Raw genomic sequence first — 14,638 nt, 5'->3', positions numbered from 1 at the left:
GCGTCCCGAGGTCGGTGGTGCCATCTGGCATAGGACACAGATCCTGCAGGAGCTGAGAGGCTGCTGGGGGTGGGGGGTGGGGCAAGGTGCGGGGGAAAGAGAGAGGGGTGCTGCCGAAGGGACAGGTGGGCTTGGCTGGGCGCGGCCCGGCCCTGTGCTGGTGTTGGTCCTGTTCACCCTTCTGAATGAAGCCCGTTCAAGGGCCTTGTTCACCTTGAGCCACCTGTGAGTACAGCCCGAGTGCCGTGTGGGTCCCATCACTGCAGCCACCTAAGACCCAGGGCCCTGTGGTGCTGGTGATGGTGGGAGGTGCAGGCAGAGCCCTCAGCTCAGGACTCAGTGAGCCCCCGAGGTGCAGGCCGTTGCTGCTGTTGCTGTTCGTTGGCCACTCCCGTGGGGACCCTAGGCTGCCAGGCTGTCCCCCGGCCCCTCCTCACCCCCTGTCCTCTCTCTGCAGGCGAGGAGTTTGCTGTACCAGTTCCGCCTCCTGCCCCGCATCCCCTGCAGCCTGCATGATCTGTGTAAGCTATGCGGGACAGGCATGTGGGACAGCGGCTACATGCCCGCGGTGGAGTGCACCGGCCACCATCCAGGCTCGGAGAGCTGTCCCTACGGGGGCACGGTGGAGATGCCTTCCCCCAAGCCCCTGAGGGAAGGCAAGAAGGGCCCAAAGACGCCGCAGGACGGCTTCGGCTTCCGCAGATAGGTCAGGCCCCCGACGCTGGACAGGGGTTGAGGGGACCTCCCCAGAGGCCCCGGGCACGGGAGGGGGTGGGGCTGGGCGTGAAGGGGACAAGGGACGGTAGAAACCTAAGGAAAATGCTTTTGGGCAACATGAGAGGAAGCTTTTCGTATTAATGACAAAATTAGAGTCCGGAAGTGACAGAAGTCAGACCTACAGCCACCCAGAGGAAAGTCAGCTCCTGAAACGCTGCAGTTGAACGTGCAGCCACCGCACCTGAGACGCAGGCTGGCTGGGCTCTCCTGCTGGCTGCCCTGGAGGATTTCAGCATGTTCCAGGATTTGCTCCAGCCTCGCGGGCAGCCAGGCACTGAGGAAAGCAGAGACAGGAGAGGAAGGCCTCACCCACCCACTGCGTCGAGGGCTGCAGAACAGAGCGGGGTCCTGTCCAGGCCTGGAGGCATCTTTGCAAGCCACACATGCTTCCTCATGAGACCTCGTTCTCTCGGAGTGAGCCAAACACACTTCCCAAAGCCTCCCCAGCCACAGCTGGGATACCAATGGAAAGACATCTGCCATAAAAAAAAGAAAAAGATAAAAAGCCCAACCGATGTGGGGATAGAGAGGCGGAAGAGCAGTCAGGCTTGAGGACCTGGTGCTTGTAATGTTTATCCATTTAAACATTTCTTCCTTCTGGTACGAAGGGAACTGCCTGCCCAGGAGCCTGAGCCTCAGGCTGTTGGAGAAGCATCCGATGCCTTTTTCTTTGCTGGGCGTCTTCTACGTGAGCTTCCCTGGCGTTGTTTAAGGTCAACGCCACCACATACAGCAACCAGCTGGGGCTTGAATGGGTCGATGTGTGCGTGTGTCCCTGCGTGCGTGCATGCATGCGTGCATGCATGTTTGTGTTTGCAAGATCCTCTGACGATGATCTGCTTTGTCCCAGGGACGTGGTAGTGTATTAGCTGACCAACCAAGACAAGGACACCTGGAAATAGTTGGACTCTTCCACTTCCCTTCAGGACCTGCGAACTCAGATATGTAAGTCAGCTTCTCAGGTGATGGGACGTGAGAGCGACCACAGTGAAGGAGCCAGCACTCAGGGCTCTCTGCCTTCTACGTGGGAATGAGGTCTTCCCAGCAGACTCTCCCTCTTCCAAAAGATTGTGTATCAGTTGCTCCTTCTGGGATTTAGAGATGGGCAGAAAAGGGTATGCGATCTATGCTGTGAGAGCTCCCAGCCAGCTTAGAAGTGTCGAGCCATTTGCACAGAAAGCCACTCCTTGAGCAAGGAGACCAAATCCCTCCTGAAATCCTCCATCGCGTCCTTCTGGGGAGAAAAGCCCTTGATGTGCTGAGAACCATCATGGGGACCAGGATAGTGGCCTTCTTCCCACTCAAAGCTTTTCTCCCTGGAGGGTGGGCACTGCTGGGCCATGCCACTTCAAAGCAGTGTTTCTCAGCAGGAAAGGGGAGGTCACCACTTACCGGCCTCCTCCACCTTCTTGGCTTCTCTTTTCTCCATGAACCCAGGTTGTCCAGCAGGTACTTCCAAGTTCCCAGGTCTGTCTGCCCAAGAGCCTTTAGGGGAGACTGTCCTGGAGCCCCATCAGTGCCCAGATCCTGGGGTACCGACCATTGCTGGCTAGCAGTGGGGGACCCTGTGGTGGGAGTGGGATGGGCTTCTCATCCACGTTGCTTCTGGGAAGAGAGGGTTGCCTTTCTGGGCTGGGGAGGTGGCTAGAGCTTCTGCCCTCACCCTCTGCTGGAAACTAGTTATATCCATTGCCACAGCAATACTGTGTAACAAATCCGCCAACACTCGGTGGCCTGCAACAATCAGCACTGAAGTAGAGCAGGAGTCAGCAGTCTGGGCGGGGTGATTCTTCTGGTCTAGGCTGGGCTTGTTCGTTTAGGGCCAGTGGGCTGTTAAGTCCCAGGGGATGCTCATGGTGCAGAGGTGGGACCTGGCCCTGCTCTGTGGTCTCTTGCATCCCTCCTGCAGGCCAGCCATGGCGCAGCCAAAGGCACGGAGGGAGAGACAGCAAGTGCCTTTCCAAGCCTTGGCAGACACCACACCTGCAGCCCTCCCCTTGGCCACAGCAAGTCACGTGGCTGGGCTCAGCATTAAGGGGTGGGGGACAGGCCTGCCACTTTAGCGTCCGCTCTGCACAGTCAGGTGGCAATAGGCTGAGAATTTGGAGGGCTGAAGAACTGGGACTCTGGAGAGTCTGTCTCCTAATAATGCCTGCTTTGGAGCACTCCTTCCCCACTCACCCTCCAGGAGAATAGCATCCCCGGTCCTAGCATTTCACTAGATACCTCGTGCCTTTGAGCTGCTGTGTTTGGGCGGGAGGAAGCGGATAGGCAGGTCCAGGGCTCCCCTCACTTGGGAAGGTCCTAGTAGAAGGCATTCCTTCTGAGTCTCCTGGCCCTGCAGCTTCTCACCCCTGCTGCACCCCAAGACCTGACCCAGACCAATCAGCTGCATCTCTGTACCAAGTGTCACCCCCGCCGTGCACCGCTTGCACCTCACGCTCCCCATGGGCTGGCCCGGACCCCAGTGAGGTCTGCACCTCTCGGAACCAGCCAGGACCTCAGAAGCCGTGACCTGGGTGTTCAGGGCTTGGTGGAGGAGACGCTGCTGGGGAGGCGGGGCAGGGGGGGGAATGGAGAAGCCCCGCCCCTCTGCAACTCCCTTAATCTGGATGCAATTAGAGGAAACCAGCCAAAAACCCTGCGGCAGCTGTTGTCCCGGGATTATTCCCAGCCAGCAAGAGGCATTAGGGCGATAATTCAGTCATTAGACTTCTAGCCTTCCCACCGCCAGAACGTGCAAATAGGGGATAATCAGCCCTGCACGGCCATCCTCAGCAATGCTGCTTATTTAACCCATTTTTTAAAATGACACTTAATGTTATTGGCTGGCGTACGTGTGTGCGCATACTTAAAAGTTGACGCGTGGTGCGGCCCTGCTGCTAATGTCTGTGCTGACAGCGTCCCCGATGTTGCTCAGGGCCTCTGGGAAGAGAGGGCACCTTTGATGTGGGCGTGCTGGCACCCAAGAGACAGCGTGGTCAGGCTCGATGCTTGCTAGCCCTGGAAGGTCCTCCCAGGGTTGGGTGGTCGGGTGAGCACTCAGAGATCTGGGGAGGAAGCGAGGAGCCTGGTGTCCTCACCAGGTGCAGAGGGGAAATGTGTACTCCAGAAGGTTCTGACTCAAGTCTCAGCCCTGAGGACTCAGAACTCACAAGTCATGGACCATGTACGGAGGGAAGGAGGGAGGGCGGGCCCCAGCCCACCCCTGCGGGGGAGGAGGAGGGTCTCAAGGTGGGAGGGCAGCTCCCTGAGCAGCCACTGTTCCTGACCAGCCAAAGTGCCGGGCGGGGGGAGGTTTCCGCGTCCAGGAGGGAGAGGACCTCCACCCACTGACCTTTCAGTTTTCCGTAGCAGCCCAGTGTGAAGCTCGGCAGGGGCCGGCAGGGCATCAGGACAAGATGAAGATGCTGGTTCTGGAATGAGGCCTCCCCTTGGGCTAAAGGGTGGTGGTTGGCAGAGGTTGCCCAGCTCTTTTGGAGGCCACAGGGAATAGAGGTGGGGTGGCAACAGGAAATAGGGTGCGGGCTGTAGACCATAGTGGGTGGGGTGGTGCTTCCGTTCCTGTGAGGCCTGCCCCCCTGAGCCCCCTCGTCTGCTTCTTGTTTGGCAGAAACAGCTCTGGGGCACAGCCCCCAGATGATGGGAATCTGCCCACGCTGTGCCCTCTGGGGAAGGAAATCTTGCCCCTTGTGCAGCCTCCCCTTTCCCTTGCGGGGGGGGGGCTGGGGGTGCCAGGGTTCCACCCTTGGCTCGCTGGGCAGAGGGAAGGAAGCACCTCCCTGTATGGTCTGCAGGGGCCCCTGCAGGCCACTTTGCCTCAGAGGAAGGAGGAGTGGTCCCCTGGGAAAACACACACACACACACACACACACACACACACACACACACACACACGCATGCGCGCACACACACACACGTGCAGGGGTGCAGCCTAAGTCAGTTGGGCCAGGACTGGCTGCCCAGCTGGGCCTGCCCCATTCTTGGAGTCCCCAGGGGATGAGCCTCAGGATCCACTTTGTCCCTTGTTTCTAAGCCAGGCTGCACGGCCATTCCTGGGTGTGAAAGCGTTCTGTCCTGTCTCCAGTCAGAGGGAACTGCCCCCAAACTAGAAAGCTAATTTCCCCCAAAGGTTCCTGAAGCCAGAGGCATGCCCTTGGGGGTTGGTTGGTGGGAGGGACTGGGGTGAGAGGCAGTGCTGTGGAAGGGGCCTGGCTCCTGCTGCCTGCGACTCTCCACAGGTGTGTGGCCTTCTGCCTCCTTCAGCCTCAGTTTCCTCGCCTGTAACATGAGGACAACGATGCCTGCCTGCCCGCCCAGGCCATCTCCTGGGACTGCAGTGGGGACTCTTAAGTGTAAAACTGTCATGAGGATGGTTTATGAAGTCCCAGGGACCACACCTGCCACTCAGGGAAGAGACCACTGACCTCAGCCATCAGCTGCGTGCATTGTGAGGGGTGGTGAGCTCAGGACGGAGAGCTCTGCCCTGGTTCAGAGTCAGCACACCTGCACTCCTTTCCACACGCCCACCCAGCTGTGTGTCCTCCGCTGAGGGCAAGCCTCTCTGTAACTCTTCTGTAAAATGCACCCCATTCTGCCGACTCCTGCCACGAGACCCACCCTCAGCGATCCCGCCAGGCATGTGTGCGTGAATGCACGTGCAAAGCTCTCCATCAGAAGGGTGGTGTGGGCCCTGTAGGTCCTACCCCTTGGCCTTGAAGCTCCCTCAGGCTGCGGACTCAGGCCTCCTGGGTCTGGCGTTAGAACCAGGAGAGGGGTGTCCCTGGGCAGAGCCAGGGGTGCAAACAGCCTGCAGCCATCTGGCCTTTTAAGTATATTGCGTCGCATTTCCAGGTAGGAAGGTAGCATTTCAAGTTCAAAGAGAGATCGAGTCATGCAACCATCTTTCCTCCAGCACTTCTGGGGTAAGGAGGACAGTTTTTGTTACGGTTTAGGGGAAATTTTCATGAAATTTCCACCATTACCAATAGATTACTGATGTCCATGGCAAGTGATCTGTTCTTGGTATTTTGTTTTGTTTTGTTTTGGTTTGGTTTTTAAATGTAATCGCCCATTGGTCAGGCCCAGGACTGGTCACCATGAGCTCTGCTAGCCACGGCCCCAACGATGCTTCCGGCTCTCATGGATTCCACAGCAAATAAAACTGTACTGACAACAGATGCACGCTGTACAGTGCCTCTAGAAGGTCCGGTGGGACTTGCTGGGTCAAAGCACGGCAGTTTCTGTGCTGGGCAAAGAGGGCCCCGTGGCAGTCCAAGGGTAGCCTACAGACTCCAGTGTTCCCGGCTTCTCCCATGTTCAGAGATAGGGGAGGGGAAGGTGTAGAAGAGAGCTGGATGGGGGCTGTGGGGACCGAGGGTCCTGGGAGGCTGACCAGGGGCTCAGCAAGTGCCCACTCTGGGAGGCCTTGCCCTCTGGGCTGTGGTTGGACAGCATTAGGCCTGCAGGGTGGGCTGCCAGGAGGAAGAGCAGCTCCAGGCTTCGGGCCCCCCAGCAGGCAGCGATGGAGGGTGATGGGAGAATTGACGAGTGCTCACGGGGTCTCACGCGGGAAAGGGCCCGTTAACTCTGAGCAGCTGGGAGCCTCGCTCCCACCCCAGTGCCTGGAAACACAAACAGTATTTTATTGAGCCTTGGCTGCCGGGGCTCTGGTTTCAGGAAAAGCCTCAGTCTTGCATTTGTGAATTTTTAAGGAGACAAACAAGGTGAATTTGACCTTGCTAGGAGTGGGAGTTAGGGAAAATTCAGGCTGCCCCACCAAGCCCTTGGAACCGTACAGCAGGGGTTGGGAGAGATGGGCAAAGGCAGTTTGGCCCGTGCAGCTGGTCTCCTGGTCCTCCCGGAGCACGGGGGGTGGGGAGCTCCAGCTCTTCATCAAGCGCTCTTTGGGGTTTCCAGCTGTTTTCTGTTGTTCTGTGTGTGTCTTTTCTCCTTTTGCCTGGGGGCGGGGCTGGGGGGGAACATGAGTAACTCTTATCTGCGTCACTCGGGTCTCATGTCTGAAGGGCCTGTCTCACCTGCCATCTACCTGGCCTTGGCCTAGACACCTGAGCGCCTCATCACCTCCTCTCCACATGCCCAGGGGTGCCCCTCCCAAGGCTGGCTGGGCAGGTACCACGGACCAGGCCCCAGGAGGAGCAATGGGCTTTCTCCAGGAAAGAGCAGAGCCAGCCCTGCCTGCCTAGGGAGGGCACCCACTACCAGGCATGGCTGGTGGCTCTGTTTAAAGAAATCTTTGTGCATGTGGGAGTGGGAGGTGCTTCCCGATCCTGCCTGGAAGCCACACCCTGGCTGTTACCGTGGACTCTGCAACAGCCGTGGTGGCCAAATGAAGATGGAGGAACCTGGTGGCTCAGGGGCCCCTGATGTCACCACCTCCAAGGCAATGGGACTGGACAGGGCATCTCCTCAGGAAGGATGATCCCACCTCCACCGGTCAGCCCTGCAGGGGGACACGGCCCACCACGACCCCACCTCAGGCCACCAGCTGGACCTGTCCTGCCAGGAAGGTCCCTTCCAATTTGTCCGGCAGCTGGTTCCCTGGGTGCCCTAGACAGGCAGCATCATCCTCATGTTTGCCTCTGCTGTGCCCTACTTCCCCCGTAAATGACAATTGTGTAGTCACCCATGCCGGCCAAGGGGACGTATGTGCCACCTGGCGGGCCACACTCTTCAGGGGCCGTGCATCGGGCAGGCCAGGCTCTCTGTTGTCCCGCAGCCCTCAGGGCTGGCGGTGGCTGCTCAGTGCCTAGGGACTGCCCTTGCCACACAGCTGGGCAGCGAGCATGACTCAGTGTTTACACTCAACCAGCCGCACAGGCTCCAGAGGGGAAGTTCTTTGGGGTCCTTGTATGAGAGAGCATCCTGTCTGCAGCCCTGTTCTGGCTCCTTCCACATCATTCATGCATTCATCCCACGAGGACCATGGTACCATGGGCTGGCTCCAGGGAAGCAAGGCAGGAGCGCACTGGGGCTACTTGGATTCCCGGGACAGACACATATGTACCCTGCACACCCTCAAATGAGCAAAGCCACCCCGCTGGCCCCTGGGTGAGGCCATGTGGACCCCCACACCTTTGGGGCCGGCTGGGCAAACCTTGAACCCCCAATCTCTGCATGGCCTTTGGCTGCCCTCCTTCTCCAAGGCGTGACTCTTAGTTCAGAGACTCAGGTGAGCAAGTGTCCCTTACCTTATTTTCTCTCAATCAAACTGAAACCCACTGTGATCCCCCATAGTCCAGTGCGGTCTCTGTTATTATTATGGGTGTCTCCCTTCCTCCCCGTGCCCAGGACAGGCCATGAGCCAGAGGTACGAGGGGCCCCAGGCAAGACGCAGGGCTCTCTGCTCCTGGCTCTTCATCGTCATCGGGACACCCTTTGTCCAAACTCAAGGAATCTCAGGAGGTCTGGCTTTGCCGCTTTGGCTGGGACTCAGGTACCCAGGCATACCTGCATCTGTGCCCCCTCCTCGTCCCAGTGAGAGGGACCCTCAGTATCCCCTCCAACATAGAACAGGAAGGTCTCAAGCCAGCCCCCTCCTCCAGTTCAATCACCCTCCCTCACATCCACCCAGCGAGGTCCAGACCTGTGGCCACTTCCATGCCCTCTCCAGACCAGGAGACACCTGCTGCTGACCTCGTGGAAAACTTAGATTTTGACATTCTGATGCTTCAGAAGTGGTGGCTCCTCCTTCTTCCCCCCTTCGCCACCTGCGGGTCTCCTCTCTGCATCTCAGGAGAAGAACCAGATCTTTGGGCTCCTGGGGTATGTGCCATGCAATTTAGACGAAGTGCTTTGAAAATATGCCATTCAGTCTCTGACTAGGAAAATAAGTCTGACTTGATAGGTCCGATGTCATCAGCTCTTCAACGTGAGACAAAAGAGGGGATTTTATGTTTTGAGTCATTGCAGAGAATGATATAGTAATTTTCTGAATTGACATCTGGATGTTGAAATTAGGATGGTGCAAAAGGGGTACAGGGCCTCAGGCTGGGCACAGCAGCCAGCTCCCCATGATGCAGAAGCTGCTTCAAAACCCCCTCAACAAAGAGGGGCACATGCAAGTCAACAAAGTGGGAAGACTTCACCAAAGCCACACCCAAAGTCTACTGATTGTCCAAAGTTCGTTGATTCCTGGCCATGAACAAACACAATGGAAAAAGACACTGAGGGTCCTAGTGGCTACAAGTCAATGTGAATTGGCACATAGTCTAGCAGTTTTAAAATCTAACAGTAGAGTATGGCAATGGGCAAGGGCCAAGAAGTCCTCCTGAGATGGGTGGGCAGTGCTCTAACTGGGCTCAGTGGAGGTCTGTGACCAGTGTCTGGACACTAGCTACAGAGGCAGAGGATTCTGGGCAGAAGGAAAATGTCCAAAAGTACTTTGGGAGGGTAAAGGACAGGGGCCTTGTTTAAAATAAAGACTGAAGGATAATAAATGTTACCCAGTTTTGTGGATTAATGGAGAGGGCACCATCTAGCCATTCTCCACTTTTCCAGTGTGTAGAACCTGGGCAAAGGCGCCAGTGGTCACGTGAGGTGCTGCCACGGGGCGGGCTCTGGGAGACCCACTCTAGACTGCTGACCTCTTGGTGCCATCCATTCTGCCTCCTAGAACTCTGGGGTTCTGAGTGTGTGCTCTTGGTGGGGGCCTTCCTCTTTGTTGAGAGAGCCGCTGCTGAAGGGGCCTCTCCCTCTGGCCCAGGATGTAGAGGACCCCGTGAGGACTACACAAGTGCAGGGGTGGGTGCGGGGGTGGGCGAGGCTTTCCAGCCCTCGCCTTCGCCGCACTGGAAGCCTGCTTTCTGGTGTGACCTTTGGGTTCCCTCTCTGCCAGCAAACAACCAGCTCAGACAAAACCAACCATGACCACATCTCAGGTGGGTGGCACCTGGGTCACCCTCCCACCACAGCCCCTGGAGCAGTTTCCAGGTACCTGGCCTCCACCGTCTATTCCACCCACCTCCTGCTGATGTGGACAACTTTAGAAATAAAGTACCAGGGACCCCAGACCACTAGGCAAGAGCCCAGGTGCCCCCGGGAAATGCCACGACCCACCCCAAGAGCAGGGTGGGGTCTAGCTCCTGAAACAGTCTCCTCTGGGCAAGTGCTGCCTTTCTTCAAAGCCCAGGCGCCCTCTTGGTTGTTGGATAAATCCCAGGTTCTGTCCCATGATTCACGTGGATGGGAGTTTCCCCTGGTTCTCTGTGTGGGGCACACAGATGAGTGCCCCAACCCGGCAGACAAACAGAATTGGACTTTTAGGGTCAGAGGCAGCCAGCCTGAGATGGAGTCGGGTGGGGGGTGGGGAGGGTGTTGGGACCCAGGCAAGGGGATGAGGACATTACAGGGGAGGTGAACTGTTTGTTTCCTGGGAGGGTTAGACAAAGAACCGAGCTCTTCCAGATTTTGCCAGAAATGCAACCAGAGCTATTGATGGGGTTGAGGATGGGGTCTTTCAGGGTGGGCGAGTCTCAGGAGCTGACTTCAGATTAGTGGTTAGTGCAGGTCAGATGAGGAGCTGCCCCCACAGGTGTCGCTCCAGGTGCCCACAGCAGGGACAACCCCCTCCCCGACCCCCCTGCCCCGCAGGAGCTGGTTGCAGCTTCCCCTCGGCCTCCCCCTCCCCACCTCTCTCTGTTCCTTCCCCCATGCAGTGGCCTCAGGGTGGCCACCTACCCGCTCCCAGGGGACGTGAGAGTGTTAGCAAAAGCACCGTGCCCTTCCCCTCCACCCCCTGGAGCCTCCAGGGCAGCCCCCAAACGGTCCCAGTGTCTCTGAAGGGGCTGGGGACCCCGGAGTCTGAAATTCAGCTGATGGTTCACCAAACTGGCCTGGCCTCTGAGCCTCTGCACCGACCCTCACCCCATCAGCTACCTGAAGCTGATCCAGGACACCAAGGTCTGTTTGTGTGTGGGGGACTGCCAGCTCCCCAGACTCTGGCCCACGATGGTTTTGATTAGAGGAAACACCCCACCACAAAGCATCCCAGAGATACCTAGAGACCCCCTGTGGCTTCCCCAAAGTGTCCCCCCCCCCCCCCCCCCACCTAAGAGACTGCCATGCTCACAGCACGGGCCCCCTGGGGTGCTGTCCTTTCTAGAAAGCAAGTTCCAAAGGTTGGATTCGGGCCTGCTTGGCACAGGGAGGCTTAGACAGAAAGCAGGACTCCCCTCTCCCACGGCCCCCCAGACCGCGGCCGGCTCCTCTTGAGGCTGGACCCGCCTCCCCACCCCCTCCTTCGTGCGGTCCTGATGAAGGCGCCGCGTTTTCCGAGACGCAGAAGTGCTGTGGGGTTTCTGCAGAGCCCGGGCTTCTCACCGGGAACTGCTCTCCTGGGACGGAGGGCGGCGGCGGCCTCCCGGAGCCCCCGGCCCACCTGAGGCCTTGGGGGCGGGGTCCATGCGCCGCGAACCCCACCGAGCCGGGCAGGAGGAGGCGCATGTGGGCACAATGGGACCTCGCGTTCTCAAAATAATCCTCGCCGCTAATTCCCATTCCAGCAGGAAGAGGCCGGCGCCGCTCACATCCACCCCATTTTCCGCGGAGGGGCTTTGTTGCTTTTCTTTTGATTTCACCCCAGCGGGCGCGCGATCCCGCCCGGCACACGCCTGGCCTCCGAGCCGCTGCGTGCGGTTCTGCCCAAGTTGGGGAAGGAGGGGCGCGCAGAACGGGAGAGGGCTGGAGACGGGCACAGAAGGAGGGCAGAGGAGGGGAGAGGAGGGGAGGAGAGGAGAGGGGAGGGGCGGGGTGCGAGAAGGGGCCGCAGCCCCCGGGCCCAGTCATCCAGCCACGTCAGGTGTGCGTCGGGTAAAGGTGGTAACCTGGTGGCGGTGACGAGGGGGCTGGAGAACGTGTGAGAGCAGGCCGAGCCTCAGAGAGTCCCAAAAGTGGGAGGAAACTCCCCACCTCCTGGAGCCTCCCATTTGCTGTAATTCCCTGCAGTGACCCACCCCACCCCCAACCAGGGCAGCGAAGGACCCACCAGGCCCCGGCCCCAGCCCCAGCCCCCTCTGAGCCTTCCACCCACCCTGCCCAAGCCGTCACCAAGCCCAGCCCTGGAGCCCGCCTGTAGCCGGGACACCGCACCACTCCCTCCACCCTCACCCTCAGCCGCCAGCCCCTGTTTGTCCCTGTCCAGCCGACCCTCCCTCTATAAAACCTGAGCAAAGGCAGGAGACCCTCCCGCCTCAGAAGAGCAGCAGCACCCTGGGCTCCCTGCAGCTCTCTACGGGGCGGGGGTGCAGGAAGCCACAGCGGCGACCACCAGGGCCAGGGCCCAGCAGGCTGGGAGCTGCTGGTGGAGTCGGACAGAGTCCTCACAAACCGAACCGAAACCCGGTCTGTCTGCCTGATGGATCCCTTGTCATGGGGACTCACAGGCTTGCAGGGCCTGTTTTTCTTGAAAAGAGGGTTTATTTGGGTCACTCTTATGAGTTCTTGGTGCTCTTTGGCCTTCGGCAGCTTGGCTCGGCCAAGCTGGAGCAGGAGGAGACCAGGAGACAGGCAGCCTGTGGGACGGGCGCAGATCCTGGGCTCCGTGCTCCCACAGCCTGACTCCAGCTCCTCGCCCAGACCTTGGCCCCAGCTCCCGGTGGAGGGACTGCCCTCCAGGGTGGGTTACTCGGCTCTTCCTTCTTGTGTGGGGTAAAGGGACCTCCCTGTCCAGTGCCACGCCCCTCCCAGGTGGCTGCAGGAGAAACCCCCCAGGGGCGGTTCATCAGATGGCCTGCCTGTGTGAATAGGCCTCTTGGGGAAAACCCGGAAGAATTGTTAAATATCTCAAGGTGGGAAGGGGACGTCAGCGTCATCAAGGCCCACTCCAGGTGGGGCATGACCCTCCCTGCTTTGGGTTGCCCTTTCTTTCTCCAGGGCATGAGGAGCAGGCCATGTGGTCTGGACTCACTGTGTGACCTTGGACATCATGTCTGCCCCCTCTGGGCCTCCAGACATGCCACCTCCATCCATGGTGGGGGAGGCTGGTGGGGGTCCTCAGCCAGACCTGTGGGTTCGGCCCTTGCCTTGGGAGGTGAGGGTGGGAGGCTAGGGGAGTGCTGAGCTCTGGGCTGTGTCCTGCTTAGCTCTCTCCTTTCCTGGAGAATGGTAGGAGCACACATTGGGCACCTGTTGCATACTAAATAGGAAGAGGATTTTTTTTCAGAGGGAGCAGGCTGGGGAAGGGGATACTTGTTCTTGTCCACGTGGACGGGTAGGAGCGGAAGGTGTCACAGACGGATCAGAGCCACAAGGGCCAACTTCCCACTGCCTGCCCCTTCCTCCCCTCCCACTCCCACTTCTCCATTTCACCCCCACTTCACTTCTCCCACATCTTACTCCATCCCCCACCTCATTCCCCATCCCACGCCCCCTACCTGGCTGCCCCCACACAGGACCACCTCCCAGGGCCTCCCACCCCCGCTTTTATATTCTTGAAACCACAGACATGGAACCTTCATGCACCTGTAAGCTTAGAACTTGCCTGACTTTCCAAAGTGTTGAGCCACAAGAGGCCTCACACCTTTCCTGGAAGAGAAGCCAGCCCCAGGCCAGGCCTGGCAGCCTCTGGGCCAGGACAGCCTCTTCCAGGACCCCACCTAACCTGCCTGCCAGACCTGCCCACCGCCCCATTGGGAAAATGTCTCCTAGATCGCAACACCCCTGGGGGTCAATGCACAGGGAGCTGTCACCACAGGGCCAGGCCAGGGGTGTCCCTTCCTCTTGTCCTCCATGGTGTACGTGAAGAATAGTGCAGGGAGGGTCCCTGCGGGGCTGGCTCTGGCCCTAAGGCCTTGCGTGGGCTGCTCTGGCAAAGGCCCGTCCCCACACACCATGAGACGTCCCTCGTTGGAGGCTTTGGATCAAGGGCACCCCATGGCCCCAGGAGAGGCCTGTTCAATATGAGGAGAAAGGCCTGGGCTTGAACCCTGAACTCCTGATTCCAGCACATCCTGTGACCTCCCTGCACTTAGTGGCAGCCACTAGCATCCTGGTTATCCCGCCAGAAACTTTGGGGGCTCCAGTGAAAGGAAGTTGGCCTCTCCCCCATATTAGTGCACCCACAGCCCTCAGCTTCAGGGCCACGTGCTCAGAGAGACACCCGCTCCTGCACCCCAGCATCTCTGTGCACACCTAGCACACCCTGGTCCTTCCCATCATGACCCTCCCCACATCTGCCACGGAGTGCCCCTGTGATGCCCACCCCCACCCGGGAGCTGGCACCCAGCCCGGCCCCAGCCGGCAGCCGCCTCGTGATGTTTGCTGGATGATAAATGAATAAACAGGGGCCTCTTGGATGCTTAGCAAATATTGCCTGAATGAAGGAACGTCGCATGAATACAGACACACGAGAGTACACAGACCATAAAAGTGGCCGTGACAAGTGCTGATGGGCTGACAAGCAATCTCGGCGCATGGAGGCGCTCTGCAGGTCACCACGGTGGGCCCGGGGGGCAGGAGAAGTTTCTGCTCACCGCCGGGTTTGAGAAGGCCCTGGTCGCTCTATGGCACCCTCTGCCTGTGCACCACGGGCCGTTTAGCTCTGACCGAGGCCCTTCTCTTGCTGTATGACCTTGGACAAGTCACTTAGCTTCACTAAGCCTCACTTTGCTCACCTGTGAAATGTGGACAGTAACTGTGGCCACCTCCAGTGCCCATTTCAGGAACCAGAGGCAAAGCATGAAGGGCCAAACACAGAAAGTACTTCCCGTGGGCCTGCCTGTTGGAGACCCTCACGATGTGGCCTCAAGATCAGGGTCTGCCCTGCGTGCTGAGCTTTTTTTTGAAATGGAGTCTCGCTTTGTCGCCCAGGCTGGAGTGCAGTGGCGCGATCTCGGCTCACTGC

General features: G+C 58.9%; 1 protein-coding gene across 4 annotated transcripts in view; it reads left to right on the top strand.

Annotated features, from left to right (window-relative positions):
- TBC1D16 (TBC1 domain family member 16) overlaps positions 1-4,416 on the top strand; it is a 76,741-nt gene extending 72,325 nt beyond the window's left edge. For all 4 annotated transcript variants that reach the window (XM_032177070.2, XM_032177068.2, XM_032177069.2 and 1 more), the window contains one exon: positions 458-4,416. In XM_032177070.2, the coding sequence (XP_032032961.1) occupies positions 458-706 (249 nt within the window). In that variant the 3' untranslated portion in view covers positions 707-4,416. The remainder of the gene's footprint in view (positions 1-457) is intronic.
- The last annotated feature ends 10,222 nt before the right edge of the window (positions 4,417-14,638 follow it).

This window comes from Hylobates moloch, unplaced genomic scaffold (assembly GCF_009828535.3).
Source record: "Hylobates moloch isolate HMO894 unplaced genomic scaffold, HMol_V3 SCAFFOLD_15, whole genome shotgun sequence".
In the NCBI taxonomy this organism is placed as follows: domain Eukaryota; kingdom Metazoa; phylum Chordata; class Mammalia; order Primates; family Hylobatidae; genus Hylobates; species Hylobates moloch.
Note: the sequence above shows the minus strand (reverse complement) of the source record. Positions and strands in the feature narration are given on the sequence as shown.